Source organism: Tyto alba, unplaced genomic scaffold (assembly GCF_018691265.1).
Source record: "Tyto alba isolate M040663 unplaced genomic scaffold, T.alba_DEE_v4.0 Super-Scaffold_5, whole genome shotgun sequence".
Lineage (NCBI taxonomy): Eukaryota > Metazoa > Chordata > Aves > Strigiformes > Tytonidae > Tyto > Tyto alba.
The window spans coordinates 18182369-18203205 of NW_024881326.1; the positions used below are offsets into that span (position 1 = coordinate 18182369).

Genomic DNA, 20837 nt, shown 5'->3' on the forward strand with positions numbered 1-20837 from the left:
TACAAACTAAATACTAGGTAAGCAGTAGTGTTGCTTTTAAAAGAAATATTCAGAACTGTAATAACACACAATCAATATTCCTGTTAAATCCATGTTGTTGGGCCAGCAGTCAGAAGTGATGTCAAATATTACTGAAATGTTTCTGTATTATTGTTTATGCTTATGTTCTTTTAACTAAAATGGTTTTACCTATCAGAAATCAAACATTCAAGATAATAACATCAAAGATGACAACTGGGAAAGTGAAGAACATATTAAAAAAAAGAAATCAGAATTGAGACTTTCCTGTTTCTCAACCTTAGCAACAGCACAGCCATAGTGCAACTTTCATGTGTAATTTTTATTTAATCACATGTCAAATTGAAGACTTACATGGATTAAACTTTAAAAAGCATGCTTTCAGCTATCATTTTGACATCTAGTTAGCATACAATAACTGCCTTTCAAAAGCTAAATAAAATGTTTGACATGCTTTAAATGTTATTTTCAGTTTTATTTGCTTTTTTATTTCAGTTCTTTGTTGTTATTTCAAGAAGCTCAGAAAATACAATTTAATTGTTAAATGTTGCTGGGAACTGTCATATGAGATATAATCTTTGGTACAACAAGGATTAGGGCCTGAAAATAAATACCAATTGAGGTTGTTAATCAGAAATTTGTGAAGTTCCAGTTTTATAACATATTTGATCAGCAATGATTTGGCTAATGTGTTTGTTCCATGACCTCTGTACCACAGGAGGAAGATGGGAGTATCAGCTTAGCTTCTAGACACTTCAGTGAAAAATGGCATCAGTGAAAATTTGCCTCTTAAAGCAGGTGGTGTTAAAAATATTTCTGTTGCTTACCCACAAGAAAAAGGGTTTCACTGTATTGTTCTTTTGCAGTCGCCCATAGATGAAATATATGACATTTTTGCTTATCACTTAGGCGCAGTTTTACATGCCTGCAAGAGATGTCTGTAGGGGCATGTAAGTATAATTTTAAAGAGGCACCCTGAGTAAATGAGTGTGGTAGTTACATGATAGTCTTGCAAGATTATTTCTCATCACTTGAGCCAAATCTTTGTGTGAGTGAATCCAACTACAGGATCTGACAATTTTAAGTAATTTCCATTTGAACAGGTAAAGGGGCACCGTCTGTTCCACTGTTTTGCTGTGTTACTAATTCTTTCATTGAAAAACTACAAATCTGTCTAGGATAACCATCCATACTGAATTTTCATTTGTCTGGGCAGCCAACCAAGCTTTTACTTGCTTTTTTGGACTTAATAGATTATGCTTACTACATCTGAATAAATTAATAAAGTGAGAGGGCTTATTTAAATCAATAATAAGTGAAAGCCTAAAACTATTTACATATACTACTATAGAACAGTTAGATTGTTAATCAGAGTGAGGAAAAGTAAAAGTATTTTTCAAAGCTTTCTCTTCTTTAGAAGGAAACCAGGTACTGTATTTTCCCTTAGTAATTTGTGAGGATGTATGATAACAGTTGTTAATGTTAATGATATTAGAGCAGGAGGACTAGATAAATTTATAACAAGAATGTCAAAAGGATTCTGTTGTGTTTCTGAAGGTAAACTGGGAAAACGGTATGTCTGTTTGATTTGACAAACATACAGAAAATCAGAAGCTGAAAGGGTTGCAATCAATAAAGATAGGATTGTAGCTGATGCAGCTGAACTTGTTCAGTAAAAAGAAGGGCTTGTTCAATAAGCTTGATCTCTATGAGGTGACAAATAAGACTAACAGTACTGGCAGTAGTTGGGGGGTGTTATTTTTTCATGTGAGATAGGGAAAATACTGATTTTAATGTCCACAAATCTTGGACTTCTGAAATCAGCTGGATATTGTCACCTTGAAATACACTACCTCTCCTCTTCCCCCCAGTAGACAAGTTCATCATTTTGCTCGTTTTAAACAAAATAGTCCTTTGCAGGATCACTGCAGGCCATATTGAAGAAATCATTAAAAAACAACTGCTAAATCGTAACAGGTGATTACAACAGTGATTCATTATTAGTGAAGTGTTTCTAGTTGTGTGCAATTAAGGTGACCAGGAGTGTTCATCATCTTCATAGATGCTCCAAGAGAAGGTACAGATCAGTGTTGGTAAAAATTTTGAAGCAATCATTTTCTACTCAAATTAGACTAATGAGCTACATTATATATTTTGTCCATTACAAAGCAATTGAGATAACATAGTAAGATCCTAGATGTAATGGTCTGAGAGGCAATAAGTATGTGAAATACAGACTTATAAAACAATTGATAGAAACAGTTTGGGCCATAATAGCTGTGCAGTACACTACTCAGTTTAGGGAAACGAAAAATAGAAATACTAGCTTGTCTTTCTTCAGTTTCAACACAAAAACATGTTTCCCATTGGGTTTGTAGTTGCATCCTTTCGAGCTGTTTGTTTTCATGTTATTCTGAGAATTCTACATGCATAGTAGTTGGGTCCTGTGTGTCTCAATCAAAGCATATGTAACAAAAGATAGTCGTTTTGGAACAAAAGGTGATAGTTGAGTATAAAAAGATTTGAGCTGGAAATTCTAGTTTGATTACGGATTTTCTTTAACAACTGAGAAGTACTGGTCATACCTGAAGATAGTTGTTGTCATGCATTTCATACCTTCCTAGCATTTGAAAGACATATGCTACCGAGAAAAATAATATTAATAGCAAGACTAGATTTTAAAGTAAAAAAATATTTTTGACTGTTTCTTTATTCACTGGCTGCTAATAGTGGAGAAAAATGTTGAAGTAGTCCTATTCTTTTACTTTTATGCTATCTTACAGCATCTCCTAAATAAGGTCTGTTTAAATCAGAATTATAATCTAAATAATATAATTAATTCAACATAAATTAAACAGTAACATTTTTTTCTTTATGATCTCTTTTTAAAAGGATATTAATTTGCTTCAATGAATTAAGATAATAAGGTTAATAGTTTAATGTTCCTCAGTTGATATCTGCTGCTTTTTCTATTACCTTTTTTCAGATTTTGAATATAAATTGGCTAACCCCTGGTGTATAATTCCAGAAATCATCCCTTCAATGTATCCAAAGCTATTTACTTAGACTCATCTTTTATTATTCCCACTGCCACAGTCTAATTATTGTAGTGAAAGATTGAACTCAGAATAGTTTGGGGCTTTGATCAGTCTTCATATAAATTTCAATAATGAGAGTAAAAGGTTTGCGGTTTTCTGAGATAATTTGATCCCTCCAGACACACACTGCTTTTACAAAATGCAGTGGATGCCATGTGAGACCTCTGACAGAATTTGTGTCTGGGTTCGTGACATCTCTGGAAGCAAAATTCTTTTTTCATATCACTAAAGACTAATTTAATATTGTTAAATATGTCAGAGAAACGATATACTACTGTACATTTTTCCTTAAATTTTCACTTCATTTTCCCCCATCAGTCTAATTGTCTGTATTACAAGTTCCTACATCAGCATTTTCAGAATCCACTAAGAATACATAATGGGTTTGCTTGCATTTCTCTCTTTTTGAAAAAGTACACGAACTGTCAGTCAAATAAATAAAACAAACCATAATCCTTGTTATTCTATTACTATCAGTGCTAACTCCCTTTGGAGACAAATAGAAAAGCAGCTGGAGTCTGAGGATATTTTGTAATCTTATAAATTGAAATTTAAATGCCCCAAGGAGTAAATTTCCAAAATAATTGTGACAGAAGATAAGTCCCAGCTTTTGGCAAAATTTTATTAGAATTACTTGTTCCAGATCGTTGTCTGATGCCTGCATGAATTAAGAAAATGGCAGCACTGCCATGTAGAGAAATAGCTGGGGTTTTTTTCATCTTGATAAATTCTTCTAAAAGTGCTCTGTCATCAGCATTATCAGGTGTGACATAGTCATGGACAATATCAAATTAAAAATCATGAGCCTTTAGCTGATGCTAGATTATTTTAAATCGTATGGCTTTTATATTTCCTGCTAATAACATCTCAATTTATGTAAGTAAATATTTACAATTTTTTACTGAATGTTAGGCTTAGTGAGATTTTTAATTTTGTTTGGGGAATGCCTTTTGTTTTTTCTCAATAGGCTAGGCAGTTTATAAAAAGACTTGGTGACTTTCTGATCTCCTTTACTGTCATCTTTTGCTTTAGTTTGATGACAAACCATGAAATATTCATTTGTTTAAACTTAGTGAATGCCGGTTGCACCAATAGTAACCGTTGCATTCCCAGCCATTTGCAAAAGCTAATACTGGTATCTAAATCTAAAACTTGGGCTAATAACATTTGAAGAATACCTTATTCTTAAGATTCGTTGATAGTGTGGAGTTGAGAAGATACAACCAAGCATGAGTACCAAACAGCACATGTGCAACATGAGACAGCATGAAGGCAATGTAAGTCTCACAAAATATGCAGAGTTTTTGCAAACAGTTCATACAATTAAGTTGATTTTTTGTAGATACTGTGAATAGTAGACTTATTTAAAACCAAATAAATAGTATATTCCAGTTCCACATGCTATAGCTATATGTCTCTGCTAGGTCTGTGTGTGGTGGGGTTTGGTAGTGGGAGAGGGATCTACAGCAGTGACCCACTGTGAGAAGCTTCTCGGAGATTGCTGGGCTCCAAGTCAGACCCACCTCTCACCAAGGCCAAGACAATTAGTGACAGTAGCTGCGCCTCTGTGATAATGTATTTAAGAAAGGGAACCTGGAAGGAGGAGTTGTGACACCTGTGTGAACACTGAGGTCAGTGGAAGAACAGAGGAGGAAAGCAGGAGGAGGCACGCCAGAACAGAGACCTGCACTGTGTCCCATGGTGAGATGGTAAAGTGGCCCCCCCTGCCACCCATGGAGGTCTGCAGTGGAGCAGAGACCCCCCTGCAGCCTGTGGAGGAGCCCACACCAGAGCAGGTGACTTCACCTGAAGAAGGCTGTGACTCTGAGGGGAGAAGAAGCCTCCACTGTTGTAGCTCGGCACTGGGAGGACTGCAACATGCAGGGGTGACCCACACCAGAGCAACATGGGAAACACTGCAACCTGTGGGAAGGACTCATGTTGGAGAAAGTTTGTGGAGGACTGTCTCCTGTGAGAGGGAGACCATAAGGGATCAGGGGAAGAATGAGAGGAGTTCCCCCCACCCTGAAGAGGAAGAATCAGCAGCACTGACTGCACTCCTCATTCCCTGCCTCCTGCACCACTGGGGAATGGAGGTAGAGAGATCGGGAGCAAAGTTGAGCCTGGGAAGAAGGGAGGGGTAGGTGGAAGGTGTATCTAAAATGTGGTAATGCTTCTCACTGTCCTACTCTGTAAAGTGGTGGTGTTAGTGTCTGCATTAAATATGTGTTCTTTTTTATTTCCCCTAACGAGTGTCTCTTTTGCCTGTGACCATAATGGGTTAGCCACCCCTCTTTGTCCTTATCTCAATTCTCAAGCCTTTTGCTTCATTTTCTTCTTCCCAGCATTTGGGGAAAAGGGGAAGTGAGCGGCTGCGTGGTGTTCAGTTGCCCTCTGAGCTCAAACCACGACAACATCTTTGCAAGCTTGGTGCAGTTTTGTATACAGGGAGTAAATCAGAAATGTTACATGAATATTTCCACTGGATCAACTCCATAAAACTTTAGTTATTGGGACTTTTGGTTAAGAGTTGACTGAAACTGCTAGTATGAATAGGGCTCTGAGAGTCAATTGACAGTTAACAAGGAGAATAGTATAACTCATATCAATAATTTCTGTTGATCCATCTGGTTTTTGCACTGTGCAGAGACACTCCATGTATCTCTACCCGTCTGTGGTGGGAAAAGGATGAGACAGCCAGTGGGAGGAGCAGGACCACTGTCCCAGCCAGCCTTACAGAAAGCCCTGGGAGCAGCTGCAGACAGCTTGCTAGAGAGTTAAATAATAAGATTCTCCTGGTGACATCAGAAATGTATGGGGGGAGGATGTGGGGGTGTTAGCTGTGAACCTTTCACCATATGAATTTTTTTCAGTAGGTTGTAAGGCTTCTCCTGCAGGCACGGGGGGATGTCTTCTCGCCTTTCCATCCTGTGTGATAGGAAGTCATTCTGTGTTCAGGTTTTCAGAGCTCAACTGATGTCTTGGCTTAATCTGTTCCAATTTTTCTTAAAGATCTGCCTAATGAGGGAGAGTCTAAAATCTGCAAATTTGGTAAACAGGAAAGCAGGACTACAAGGCAAAGTGTACTTGATGATAAACAGATGAAATCATCTGGAAAAACAGAATGGCAGGAAGAATGAATGCAAAGTGCCACACTTAGGCTCCAGCAATCAATGGCAATAACCAGAAAGGGAAGAGCTAGCAAAAGATCATTAGAAAAGTCACTGGGCATTATGGTGGTTGGCAAGGAAAATATGTTACGCTGCCATGAAAAAAGGCAAAGCATTAGTGGAGCCTGCAGGAGATGTGAAATGATCCTTCTGCTCTACTCCACGCTTTCAAGATCTCAGCTGAAGCTCTGTAACGAGTTTTGAGCAGTGCACAGAGAAGCATGTGTGAGCATGTGTGCAGGGGGGGGAGCAATAAGAGATATCAGAAGGCACACAACAGATTGAAATAATAAGGTCTGTTTATTCTGAAGTAGACTAAAGTGCCAAATGCCAGAAAGATGAGTGGGAATAAGCAGACCATGATGGATGGGACTGAAGCAGTGATTTATTTTGTAACAAGAAAAAAGCAGGTTAGACATTAGAAGAAAATTTCTCCATTAACAATGGTGAAGCACTGGAACAGGTCTAGGAAAGCCATGAATTTCTTACTGCTAGCTTTTAAGAAGAGTTTTTACTCACATCTGTCCAGAATTGCACAGGTGGAGTTGTTCTTGCCATTTCCTTGGCTGTACCACACTGTACAGCAGCTGTTTGCAGGAATATGTAATAATGTCACAGTAATAAAAAGAGATTTTGAAAAATAGAGGAACTTAACTTTTTAACAAAACCTTCATATAACTGATGATGTTCAACGCCGTCACCTATAGGAATCAAATATCTAGAGACCTCTGACAACATCTGCTGTATTATAAACACAGTGTCTACTTTTTTTGCATAATTGCATCAAAAATCTGATCTCCAGCTTTACCAGTGCCAGCAGTTGTGGAAATGGGAAGTTTTGACTTGCCTTTCAAATATAATTTTGAGTAACATCAAGCTAAAAACATTTTCAATTTTTGTTTTGTTTTTTTTTATTTTGCATCTTCATGTTCCGTGTTTCCAAAACTAATGGAAATAAGATGCATGGAAATAAGCAGGAGAGCTGCTTATTTCTTTGTTCATCTTTTCTTTTAATACTGGGACAGATTTACATTTCAGTTATTCAGCTCCTAAATCATGGAGAGTCACTTAGGTAACAAAAATACTGTCCTATGCCTGATGCATCAGGTGCTTCATTTCACCTGGGCCTTCCTTCAACAGCTGTACTGTTATGCTTTACTTTCTCAGCTTTCTGTTTCCCAGCTTCCAGACTTTTACAGCTAAGACACAGGTCTGTGGTTTAACAGGAATCAAAGGTGTCATAATGAAATGTCTGAAGGAGAGTAGTGGAATCTACTTTTAATTCATTAGTTTAATGAATGTGCAAAATCCAATAAAATTGTTTTCAATACGTAAGGCTTGTTATTGTTTGTTCTTTCTCTGCCTTAGAAGAATCTGACAACATTAGAAGTGTGTCACATTTTTTAGGCCCAAAAGTGTGGAACAGCTTTTAATGGGAAAGAAAATGTTTTTTGAAAACTAGAAAACTGAGCAGTGAAATAAATTGAGCCTCAAAAAGTGATTGAAATCTCCAAGTCAATATACAAAAGGCATCCAAAGACTTGTGAAGTCTGACAGAATCTCTTTAGTTTGAGATGTCTTTCATTTTGCATCAGGGCTTACATTTTTAAAAAATAGAAGAAAGCAGTGCTGTCAGGTGAAGCGGGTTTGAAAGCAGGCTGCCTGTTCATGAAAGCCTAAAATTGTGCACAACTCTAGATAATGCATCTTCAGCAGATAACTGAAATAATACATTTCCTAAATTGCTTGCATTAAGCAATTACTGATACTGTAGTGGAAACCATATAATTTTCTTCCTTCCTTGTAGCCTCAGCGCCGTGTCACGTTTCACCTACCAGATGGCTCCCAGGAAAGCTGCAGTGACAGTGGGCTCGGAGACCATGAACCCACGAGCGGTGCTAGCACATCGCACCCTCTGCCCCTCGGCTTCCCCCAGGAGGAGTACTATGAGCAAGCTTCACCCAACAGCCGGACAGAAGGAGACGGCAACTCAGACCCGGAGTCCAGTAAGTGATGAACTCTGGTCATCTTAGTTGTTAAATCATTTGAGTATCGGAAGTGGGTTCCTTTTTCAGGAAATTATTAAAACTCAATGTTGATTTTAATGTGGCCAAAGAAGCCCTATATTTTTCAAAATGTGAAGCCTGACCGTTGGAAATAAAACACTCTCAAGCTGTAAAGAGTTCATGGATGACCTGGTATTTTTATAGAGCTGCAGTGCTATGTGCAGAAGAGCTTTCTGATGAGGTTAACACTGTTGCCCTTACAGTCATATATACTGCGCTGAGGGAGTTTATGCTTTTTAATGTGTTTCCCTATCCAACACTATTGCGCATTGTAGCTTGTTTTAACAGGAAGAACTTCTGGATGATGAGTAGGTCTGTGAAGAGACTGCAGTCTCCAGAAATAAGGGTTTCTTAATTGGTCTTTGAGAACAGCTATGGTATGTAGAAATAATCTCAAAAGAATCTGTCACCTTCTGCCATTATCACTGGCTTCTCATGATATTGAAAACAGTTAGGCAAAATCAAGGTGAGCTCAGGACCGCGCTAGAGCTATGGATACTGGTATTGCTCTCTCTGCTGTGATGTGATAGCCAGTTAGAGACTCCACTGTACTTTAGTCAATCGTTAATTGTCCAGGGGCTCTTTATCTGGATTAAATTGAACTGTGCCATTGATAAAGAGACACCTGAATGTGTGTAAGCCTCTAAGGCCTTGTTAGCGGCCTAATAAGTGATTTGAAAATACATCTGTTCTGGGCAAACCTTGGCCCGAAAGGTGTATTTCAGCTGCTTTAGTGTAACATGAAGAATGAATTAGTAAGTCCTATGCACTTGAAATAGCTCTTTGAGAAGGTAGTTACATCTCCGCACTGGCAAATACAGCATCCAGCAGAGAGCATTACCTCTGACTCTGAGCTGTCTCTGACAACTTCAGCCTGGCTCTTGGAAATCCCACTGCTGCCTCTGCCTTGTGCTGCCCGAGACTGGAGTCTGAGGGGCTTGTCTGCACAGACAAGGTCCATTCTCTCTTTTTCCTTTTAGTTCATAAAGTATTAACTGGGGATCCTCAGTTTTAGACTTTTGAAAGTTTGTGAACTTATATGGTTCCTGAAATAATGCCAGAATATTATTTTTTTCTGAGCTGATAGCTGACAAGAACCATCAGAGTTTTTGGATGTTATGTTGAAAACATTATTCATCATTTGCTCTTGCTTGTGTTTATACATTTGACTCTGTAATAGACCCCTAAGAGTATTCTAAGCAGAAAAACTTAATTCTTCACAGAATGAGGGTCTAAAGGGCTACAAATATAACCCCAAAGAAAGAAAATATCAAGTTACATATATTGCTTGCTGCTTTTGCTATGCATATTCATGATCTGAACTTGCTTTCCGGCTCTGTTTTGTTGTTTATAACTCTGATATTTATGCTGTACTAAAGTGAGCATGATGTACATGAAATCAGTATTGGGGTCCTTCTATGCAGAGAGCATGGGACAGGACCTGGTGTGTGAAGAATTGTTAGAACATGCAGGTGGATCCTGTCTTGCTGTTTACTAAGAGGCTCAGGTTTTGGATTTACCAATGCTTTTTGAACCCAGTTTTTGCAATTTCAGAAGAAATATGGATCATGACTCTTCTAGAATGTTGCCCTAAAAGTAATACAGCTTTGACATCTGAATATTATTGGCACATATCACTGTGTAGAGACTAAGCAGGCATCTGATGTCTTTTCAAGTGTGAAGTTGAAGAAAGTTTAATCACCTGTCTAATTATCTGACAGTTCAGTTTTAAACTTGAAGTCATGGTTTAATTAGCATTTAAGTTATGTGAAGATTTTTTGCCCTTCTAACATGTAAACTGAAAGAGTTTAATTGACACAATATAGCGTGATGCTTGCTGTGCCGAAAGTGTGGTTTGCAGTCCTTTTTAGTGTTTTAGGTTTATATTAATGGCAGCAACTAGTGGCAGAAATAAACAACCAGATATAAATAGCTATCTGTAGTGTGCTCTCATACATCTAAGTAAAAAAGAAGGGGAAGACCCACAGCATATTTTTATTCAGTATACTGCTGCAAAGTGACTTACTGTAGGTAAGAGCAACCAAAATATCTTGTGTGTTAATTGGTGAAAGTGTGCTGCCCGAGGTTCATTTTGTTTACATGTGCATGCATGACATAGTCAATAGTGAAATAGTGAAAACCGTTCTGAATGGATAGATCCCTCTACAAACATGCTGCTGGATTATTTAGTGTTGTTTTTTTTCATCTAATTTGGAGTGGCATGATATATTCAAAGTGTTTCTATTCTTGTTTCATGGGCCAAACTATTGTTAATGTGAAAAGAGAAAGGAATATATGGTCAGAAAGTCTGAGTAGAATTCGTACAACAGAATAAGCGTGGCCTTCATCCTGTTTCATGATCTTTAATATCTGGCCTGTCTTAATCTGAAAAATTGTCTAAAGCATTAAGCCCAATAGTTATCTGATGGTGATTTAGTTAAACTTTGGCTACCAAGCAGACATAGAGTTGGGATGAAATAACTCCAATAACATCTAGAGCCTACTGATGGCAACTGAAAAGCTGATGGCAGATGCCACATCACACAGGGATATATTAAAGTGTTTTCTCCCTCTTGTTTTTCCTGAATACAGTTCTTACATTTTATTTGTTTCTCTAATATTGGAAATTATTGTCTTTTGGAAACTTTCCATTTATTAGCAATAGCAAAACATTTATTACAAACCACTGAAAAAGATAAGCATAATTTAAACCAACAGAAGCCAAGAAATATTGTTGAGAGTTAGCCTTACAAATTCACATCCAATATAGGACTGAAACAAGGGGGAAGGAATAACTGTAAGAATCAAGTGGTTAGAAAACTATGAGCAATCTAGATGTTCACCTTTAAAATTAATCGACTGTACTAATTAAAATTAGCAATAGGCTATTTAAAATTATTTGTCTTATCTTTAGTTGCCTCCTCAAAAAAGCATAATGTGCAGTGTTGTAGATGCATCATAAGGAAGAGATGCCAATAAATTGTCACACTAAGTAAATAGTAATGTAAAAACGTATGTAGGTTTGTAGAGAATGTTACCTTTAAGTAACATTCCTTTAAGGACTAATGTATGTGCTATTCATATATTTTCTTCTCATAAATTTCTTAAACCAATAAGGGTGCTCCAATAACTCCCTATGCTAAGGATTTTAACCATACCACTTCTTCTTTTTTTCCCTCTCTTTTCCACCCTCGTATTATGTTTAAATACAAAACACACTATGAATGTAGGTAAAAAGTAACAAATTCTCTTTGAGTAAACTTCCCTAGCAAACTGTCTCTCAATGGTGCCCACTTAGTGGCTGTAAGCAGTGATGTAGTCCGATGGGGTTGAAAGGTACATGTTAACCCCAGTTATGCTTGTTTATTTAATACATGTGAAACATATTAATGACAAATTTTCATACTTCACCTGTTTTTATAGCCTTATGAAAACAATATGGCTTTTTTTTTTCTCTAAAGAATATTTTTTTTTTTTTTTTACTTTTATTTGGAGAAAGTAGAATTCACCCAGTTCAGCTAAGAACTTGGGCAAAGAAAGAGAAATATGATTGCAGCTTTGGGGCAAAAAAAGGCCAGAAAACCTGCAAGTAATCTGCAATTAAATAATTGCAATTATTTTCTATAAAGAAAATGGAAGTATAAACAAAGCTAGTCGAAAATTATAGGAGTAGTTAATGAGGCAAATCACACTGAGATTTCAGGGTTTTGAATGGGAGAAAACAGGTGTTTTAAGGGTGGGGCCTCCATAATGATATTTAACATGAATCAGTGTAAGAAAAGGATGGTCAAAAGGTGAGCTGATAGGTACTGTAACTTCATGGTCACTTCAAGCTACGGCTGCTTGTTTGTGTCTCCCAATTGCACCTTCTCTTGCGGCAGCACAAGCATTTGTAGAGCTATTTGGGTGAACTGGAACTGGATAGAAGAATTAACCTGGGTTCAACCTGATTTAAGGGGGGGGGAAGTTATTTTTAAATAGATCAATTCCCCAATTCCATTCGTTACATGAGGCACTACTTGTGGACAGCAAACGAGTGAATGAGTATCTGGGGCAAAGCTTGTGCTGGCTTTAAGTGATGATCAGACTTCAAGAGAATTAGTCTAAAGAAGAATTACGACTGTAATCTATGGTATTTAGCCACATAAGAAGGAGGCTTGCAGAAAGGATTAAAGATAGCATATATTTCTTCCCAAAAATTAAAAGAACGCTTTCACCTTGCTTTAATTTTTGATAAGGATGATGTTGATGAGAGCAAGACAGGCTGATGAAGAATGATGATAATGGAAGTAAAAGTCAGAGCAGGTTCAGTGCATTCATGTGGAGGAGAGGAGATAATCTTCTTCCCACGTTATCAAAACTAATAGTGTTTTCCTTATTTTTTTGTAATTCTATGAGACAAAGTGTCAAGAAAAAAAGTGCTTGGTCACATTTTGCTACTTTTACAAAACATTTACAAGAAACTAAAATATATGTAAACAGAAAACAATAAATATCGTATATTTCCCAAGAATAGTACTAGATTAGCTCTATTACTTCACTTCAATGACATGTATTTTTAATACTGGGGAATACGTGTATAGTTAGTCTATATAGATTTAAGAACTAATAACTATTATTATGACATTAAGCCGGAGCATTAGTAATTAAGAAGGAAAAGACACAGATTAATACAAGAATGGAAAGATCTCCATCATTATCTTCATTAATGAGTTTGACGTTAAAAAGCAGGAACGTGTCAATGAAATACTCTGCTATCTCAAAGCCAAGCATCACTGAAGATAGAGAGGAGGAGATGCGTATGACACAAGAATTGGATTTTGCTAAGGATTTGGAATAATAGCAGTGGGATGAAATCTAATAGTTGAGAGTCTTTCTCATAGGAATGGGTGTATTTAACTAGTATATAAATCACCAGCTGAAAATGACAGAAGGAAAAAAACAACTGTGTATTACAAAGATAAACTATAAATCACCAGTGCCTAATGTGATTGTGAAAAAATCCTGTGTTACTCCTAGAACAGGAAAAAAAAAAGAAAAAAAAACCCAAGGCATTGATGATACCCCAAGTGGCTTATTATAAATAGTGTTGGCTTCCCACATTAAAGAAAGGTGAACTCACATGAGAAACAGGTGTAAAGAAATATTATTAATAACAAGGGAATGGAATGCCTATATACAGAAAAAGGAATTAATACTGGCTTGTTTAAACTGCAAGGTAAAGGCTGGCTGGGGATTAGGACTGCGCACAAGTAATAGCAGAGAATGGGGGCCAAAATGAAGTGCTGGGTTGCTTCCCAAGCAAAGAAACAGGTGCTGTCTGTAAAGCAGCAGAGGCCAGAAATTTGGGGATTTCAAACAAGATCAGCGAGGAAGTATAAAAGCAGGGGATGAGAATGCTAACTGGTTTTAGATAGAAGCTTGATAAATTTATGAGGGCAGATAAATTGCCCTCCGTAATAGCAGCAAATCTAGTCTGCGATCCAAGAGGTCCCTTTTCTAGGGTGGTAATATAAAAGCTGTCAGTGTGTGTGTTTGCTGAGGCTCAGATAGCATTGGCTTCCAGTTCCAGCCCCAGACTGGACACCAGGCCGGTGCACGAGCTGGCCCTTCACAGCCGCTGGGAGACACTTGCCTTCCCGACGGCCCGCAGGGTCCTGTAAATCTCATCAATGTCGTCTCAAAGAAGAAAGGGTCAGCGCTGCACGCTGACGGCAGACAGCTGAAGATGGAAGCTCGCTCTCCCTAGGAAAAACGGCTGCATTTTTTGCCATGCTGACTTGTCTGATAATCAGAAATTCTGCAGCTGCTGAAATATACTCTTTAAACATCATCAATAAGACTGCTCTGGCAGCTGGACTTCAGACCTCATGCTGGGGCACAAGAGAAAATAAAACTACAAAGTTTTAAGTGTCTTGTTCCCTGTCCGAAAACTGGGGCTAAGAGTGCTTGCCAGCAGATGTAATTTTTTTTTAATGCTGTTTTCATTATTTTTATTCTCTTCTTGTGTACTTTTAGTTCCACAATAAGGTTGAAATGTAGCAGTGATATCTGAATTTGGTTGTTGATAAGTTATAAACACACTGTAGTGCTTAGGTCTAATTTGAGTAAAAAAGGAAGACACTGTCATTAGTTAAAGATAATAAATCTTGGGCTAAAATACATCCCACTCTACCACATCTGCCTGTTGGGTCCTTTTACTTCTACTGTATTGGGTTTTTCTATCCCCACGGCGGAACACTAATAATTAATTCAGAAAGTGCTGAGGTAATTAATCTTTCTGAGGCAATAGTGTTTGATTGATCTTCTGCCTTTAATCAAATTAGCTTGTATGTAGGTGGGAGAATGTAACGGCTGACTATGGTACTGAACCACTTTGTGAAATACCAACCTTTCCGATGACCTCCTGAGAGCATGCCCATGAATCACGTATCTATAAACCTCCACAGCAATCATTAAGTGGGTGTTTGATTTAAAAGATGGGGAACTGGCAGACATCAAAATTAGGATGTGCTCAACATTCACATTTTCAAATATGTCTCCTTTAGAAGTGCAACTTCATATCTGCATGGCATATGTTTGAGGGCACTGAATGTCACAGGGCTGACAACTGTGTGTATTTTCCAGATGTTTTAGCTATCTGTTTCTAAAATAACGTAACTGTCATAGTCATAAGCATGTACAGTGAAGCAAGCCAAGAGAATCTCCTATAAAACTAAACACTATGATATTCTTGATTTGTTGATGACTGGAGACTGGAGAGGGGGGGAAGAGGTCAGATTGGAGAGGTGAATGTGCAATGATACGGATGAGTGGCTTTTGCAAGTGGATTTTAGCTTGTACCTAAGAGGATACAGATTGCGTATTCAGAAGTAATTTCATGATTTGGTAATTTGATCCCTTAGTGCCTGACTTAAGAGTCATTAAGGCAGCTGACACAAAATGGAAAAGCAATAATATTGTAATGCTTGGACTCTATCAGTCAAACACAGACTCTGATTCTTAAAATCTCATACTTTCTGTGAAAAAGGAGCACTCTCTGTAAATTCTTCTAAAAGTAAATTTTAGATGTTTTATTGTTGATATTGGAATATAATGCCTTGATGTACATTTCCTACTGGTCAAAGAAATGTGAGATAAAAACAAGTTTTCCGAGATGTGCCATATTCTTTTGTGAAAAATCAGTGGGGATTGATGAGGAAAATCAGTGGGGAAAATCTGTTGGATTTTCTAGACTCCATACTGGGATGAAGTAATTCACGTGATAATAATGTATTTTTGAATACCATCTAATGTTATTATTGACTAAAGTTTATAATAGAAGTTACTCTAAAGAATAACTCCACCTTGTAGTTTAGAAATCAGTCATTTCTTGTGAAATAATAAGGAAGGCTTTAAAGTGTTTGTGGTTTTGGTTTTTATTTGTTTGTTTTTTTTTTTTTTTTTAAATAATAAATGAGATCTGACATCTATAAATAGTGATTTAGTGGCAGATGTTCTGTGATATATATTTATGTTATCACTTAAACTGACATGGTAATGGATAATCCTATTTTCTTCTGTTTGAAGTTTACAAAAGTTTTAAAATATATCACTATAGCAAGCAGTCTGGTGGGGCAGAGGTGGGGAGAGAACAAATTTCTTCCCTCTACTCTTTTAAACTCCTTCTAGATCTGACTCGCTGTCATATTTGCATTAAACAGAGGCCCTTAAGTTTGGCTGGGTAAATGGAATCTGGTTTGGAGCATCCTGTATCCAGGAGTGTATTAGGGCTTTGATGGTTACGATAGCTTGAAAAGTCACAAAGGGCACAGATTAAAATGGAAAGTTTATCTGGAGCATATGAAAGCTGAAGTCATTGATAGAGTTCCCTTCTGATGACAGCTTTGAAGACGAGTTTATCCTACGTATCTTAAATCTTGTTATGGACGAGATAGAAGTTTATCACGGGGAAGCAGACCTGTGAGAGCAAAGCAATCCCTTATCTTGTCCACCAGGTCTGCAAACGACAAGTGTGACGGCCGGGCAGGAGTACCAGGCGGCAGCGGAAGCCGGGGCAGAGTCACCCCGCGCTGGCGAGGCCCCTGTCCGAGGGACAATAAGCCTTTCTTTGCTTCTAATTTTCATTAGGCCACTCACACAGTAAGATAATTTCATATGATGTTTGTGTTTCTACTACTTATGAGCCACAAAGCAATTCATTTTATGTCCTTCTTCTGTCTGTCTTACCTTGTCTCAAGCTTTCACTTCTTTCATATTTTTAAGGAAGAAACAGATGATGCAATTTGTTTTCTTTTTGTCAAGTCAAGATAATCAGTGGCACCAGGAGGAGCTTTTAGTGATATGAAATATTAAGGTGTTTCTTAGCATCTAGTTTCTGGTTTAAAAACAGAAATATAGAAAAAAACTTTTAAAAAATATTATATCATTTAAGCCATGTGAAAAATTGCATGATTATAATTTTGTTTGAAGCATCATAATTTATTACTTGATTTCACTGTGATTAATGAAAAATGTATCAGGAAATATACTTAATGACTGTCTGCAGCTACCAATCTGTCTTAGAAATTAAATAGAAGAATTGTATTTATTGAAAAAAGAAGATCGTCCAGTGACAGTGCTCTTAAAGTCACAACATTTGCTGAGTCAAATCTGATCAACTCAATAAATCTAGTGATTGTTGTCCTTGTTTATGTAGAGATGTAGTCATCCTTTAATCTGATGTTTTCCTTTTAACTGAACTTTTGGTAGGGAAGTAAGATCCAATCTTGAACTATGCATTAGAAACAGCTACATTTTTTTTTTTCCAAAAAGCTTGTGTACATCCATATATTCCTGAATAAAGGAGATATTTTTGACTTTAGTCTTCTGGAAAAGCAGTATGTTTTTAATAAACTGATGTTTCTGTATTTTTTTTAGGTTGTATAATCTGCATTGTGATCTTTTTATTTTCTGGATGCTTTTCAAACCTTGACTTTTCTGTAGTAAGGTCAAGGGAAGGCTCAGAAACCCTTGCACAGGCTCTGCATCAGGGGAACGCAGGGCTGGTGTCCTTGGTACATGCTGTTGATCTAGACAGTATAACACCATTTTTTCTTGAAACCCATTGGTTTATATACGCATTCTGAAAAATAAAATATATTTGTCTGGGTTGAGCTGGTGAGACCTAGGCAAAATATTTATGTTGATACTTTGGGATTTATATTACATCAGAGGTTGAGATTCTCACCTTTGTGTTTAATACCAATAAATAATGTTGCTGCTTTCTAGTTAGTTGCAGTATTTTGTATAGGTTGTGTTCTATTCAGAATGCTGTGTGATTCAGTACTTTTATAATGAAACCAAGTGACATTCCAATTGCTCATACATGTTTTCAGAGTTAACTCTGATTCTAGACATTACTGATTTCAGTAATGCCAGCAGCTCCTCTCTCACATATTCCTTTCATAATTTTTATCCTGCTCTCACTGTCCTGGTTATTTGTACATAACCATCCACATGTTTCCATTTGAATTAGGTGGTAAAATCCCTGGATTACAGACAGAAATTTTTCTACGTATTTGTGTGGCTCCAAGCACAATGTGGCTGTTATGCTGGTTTTATATTTTATTTATTTGCAGCAAAAATAATCACTAATACTGGTATAATAGAAATGGTGCTGATCTATACAAATAGCATATGCTATACTAGCAATGTTTCTAAGTGCATATCACATCTTTCTGTTTCCATTTCATCCTGTAAAAATAGTTAGCTTGTCTTGTCTTGGATTCCTTAAGTTCAACCACACTCTTGATGATGATGTGAACTGGGTAACTCATCATGTTGTGAAAAGGCAGGAGCCATGTGTGGACGAGGAGAGGTGCTAACACTGCCCAGCAGTCCTGTGGTGGGCCAGGATGGTGCTGGTTTAATTTGCAGAGTCACCCAGCTGCCAGATCAACTGTTTCACAGGAGTTCTTGCAGCAAGAAGTTACACCTTACTGTATAAGTTGCCTGGCAAATACTCCCCTCCATCTCTGCATGTTAGTAACACTAACTTGCTGATTGCCTGTAACAAATGCTTCTGTGTTCCTCGGATTTGTGTTACTTCTGTCAGTGTGAGCAACACTGCTGCATCCTGAATATCTTAGCTTAGATGAGATAATAGGATGGGATAGTGAGGTGGAACAGGAGTTAACAACATCTTCCCTTCTTTTTTTTTTGCTTTGTGCTTCAAAAAAAAATACTGCTTTCTGATATGCCTTGCTGCCAAGCAGTACTGTTGCAATTCTTGTCCTTGCAGTGCTTAAAGTTCTACTTAAAGCCTTGGTGCATCAAATTAAAATTCTCTCTAAATAACAATAGGAAGTAACAACTGATCCATCTAAAATGCTGTTTCCAGGATAAGGACATGGTTAGCTGATTCTGTATGGCCTACTGTACTTAAATTCTTCTCATCCAAAATAACTCTGTTTCTTTGAAATATCAGGAAGAACAATGACACTATTTCAATAGCTGTTCTTTTATCTGGTTGTCTTGACTGATGTTGCAAAACCAGTGTCCCAGAAGATGTGTCCTCTATAGGATGAGACATTATAAAGTCTAGCCTTCACCTAATACTTTAAAAGAAAGCAAACATTTCTCTACCAAGAAAGGCTTTACTCATGTCACGTACTCATCATATACCAAAGAACTGTTTAGAAAAAGAAAGACAACCTCTGCCTCTCCTCCTCAGGAGTAGTACATATGAAGAAAAACAGTATCAATAAAGGGAAATAGGAATGATGAGAGAAAGCACTTTGAAAACTATAAAAGCAAAAATCGGTTTTATCTTATTACAACCGATATTAAAGCTTTTCTTTATACGCATGCTCATTTTTTCACTGGGGGTCAAATATCGCTGATTACAGATTCTGCTGGGGTGTAGCTCTCATACATCTGTCTCTAAAATTATCTACTTATTTCTCTTTTTTGTGAAGATCACAAGAATCTCTTTCTGTCGACCCATCTTCAGTCAACTTTACTCTGACCTACTCCAATACTGGAACGTATTCATGGCATTGTGAAAAAGATGTATGCCAGAGAAGATCTTTAAATAAAACAGGTCCTTTACCTTTCACTGCTATGTCCTGTGAATGGAATAGCATTTGGTTATGTCTGTGTGTGGGGTCTGAGTTGTCATATGATAATTAGGAGTTTAGATGATTAAAGTATGGGGTTTATGTTTTGTAAAGCATATTAACAGATAAATAATTAGGTTGGATATTGAAGTATCGAGTTGTCCACTTAAGGATTCATAATTACAAGATATTTAGCTTTTAGGAAAAGGATAAGGTACTTTCTCCTCAGTTTTATTTTTGTTTATATCTGCTAAATTAGAGAAAGGTTTCAAAAGTGCAGTGCTGTGAATTATTCTGGAGTTGGAAAAGGGCAATTTGTTTTTTTTCTTCCCTCTGAAATCTAATTTTTTGATACAGTGGGGTTATTTCTGTGGAGGGAGTTTGTGTCTGGATCATTGTACAGCCCCTGGCCCTTAATTTGTGTCAGTATGCAGCAGATTGCCAAATACATGTCACAGCTTCGAAATGTCATCCTACAACTGGCACAATAGAAGAAAGCACCAAGGAAAGAGCTGTGATGTTAGTAGGACTTTCTTTGCTACTGATATCAGCTAATATGATAGTTAGTAGGGCTCTAACATTAACACTTAACTGCTCAATGTACCTAATCAGTACACTTGTTTTATCTGAACTACCTATCTGTAACAAGAAAGCTGACTCACTAAATCTTAATGCAGTAGGAGATTTTCTGTCTTTGAGCTAAGATGAGGGGAGTCTGGTGAGGCCTTTGAGGAGTGTTTCCTGAAGTGTTTGTTTCTAGCAGAGACAGAGCCATGACAGGCATCCTGCAGTCAGAGCTCTTTGCACAGTGCCCCGGCAGTTGAAAACAGAGAGCGGAAAAGAAGGATTCGCATTGCATGATTAAAATTGCCACGGAGACAACTGTCCACATCATGCTAATGCAATGCACTGACATAAAAATTAAACATTCTGATAGACAATACTATGACAAATCCCAAAAGAGACAAGATATTTAGGAGCAGGGAAAATAAGAAAATGCCCTGACCTTGTTCTAATTCATCTGTTAGGAGTGAATCATTATAAACATTACAAAATTTAAGATATTAATATAGCCACTAAAAGGTGTCCTAACAAAAAACTCCCTCATAATTCTCTCTTTATGCTTTTTATAAATACTGAGTTTTAGTATTTGTTTTCCCTCTGAAACATACTTACAGAGAAACGTGGTTCTGCTTCGTACATTCATCATTAACCTCTGCTATCAACTTTGTATTTCTAATCTAATGAGTTCAAGAGAAATTTAAATACAACTAAGCAGATGTTTTCTATTTTGTATAACACCTCTTCTTGCTGAATAAGGAGAAAAGATGATATATGTAGAGGGACATTAATATTTCTTGTTAAAACGTGCTATGCAGGCTGAAG

General features: G+C 37.2%; 1 protein-coding gene across 2 annotated transcripts in view; it reads left to right on the forward strand.

Moving 5' to 3' along the window:
* The window catches only part of PCDH11X (protocadherin 11 X-linked), a 509983-nt gene that overhangs the window by 364772 nt on the left and 124374 nt on the right, over positions 1 to 20837 (forward strand). For both annotated transcript variants that reach the window (XM_032982731.2, XM_032982732.2), the window contains one exon: positions 8094 to 8292. In XM_032982731.2, the coding sequence (XP_032838622.1) occupies positions 8094 to 8292 (199 nt within the window). The remainder of the gene's footprint in view (positions 1 to 8093; positions 8293 to 20837) is intronic.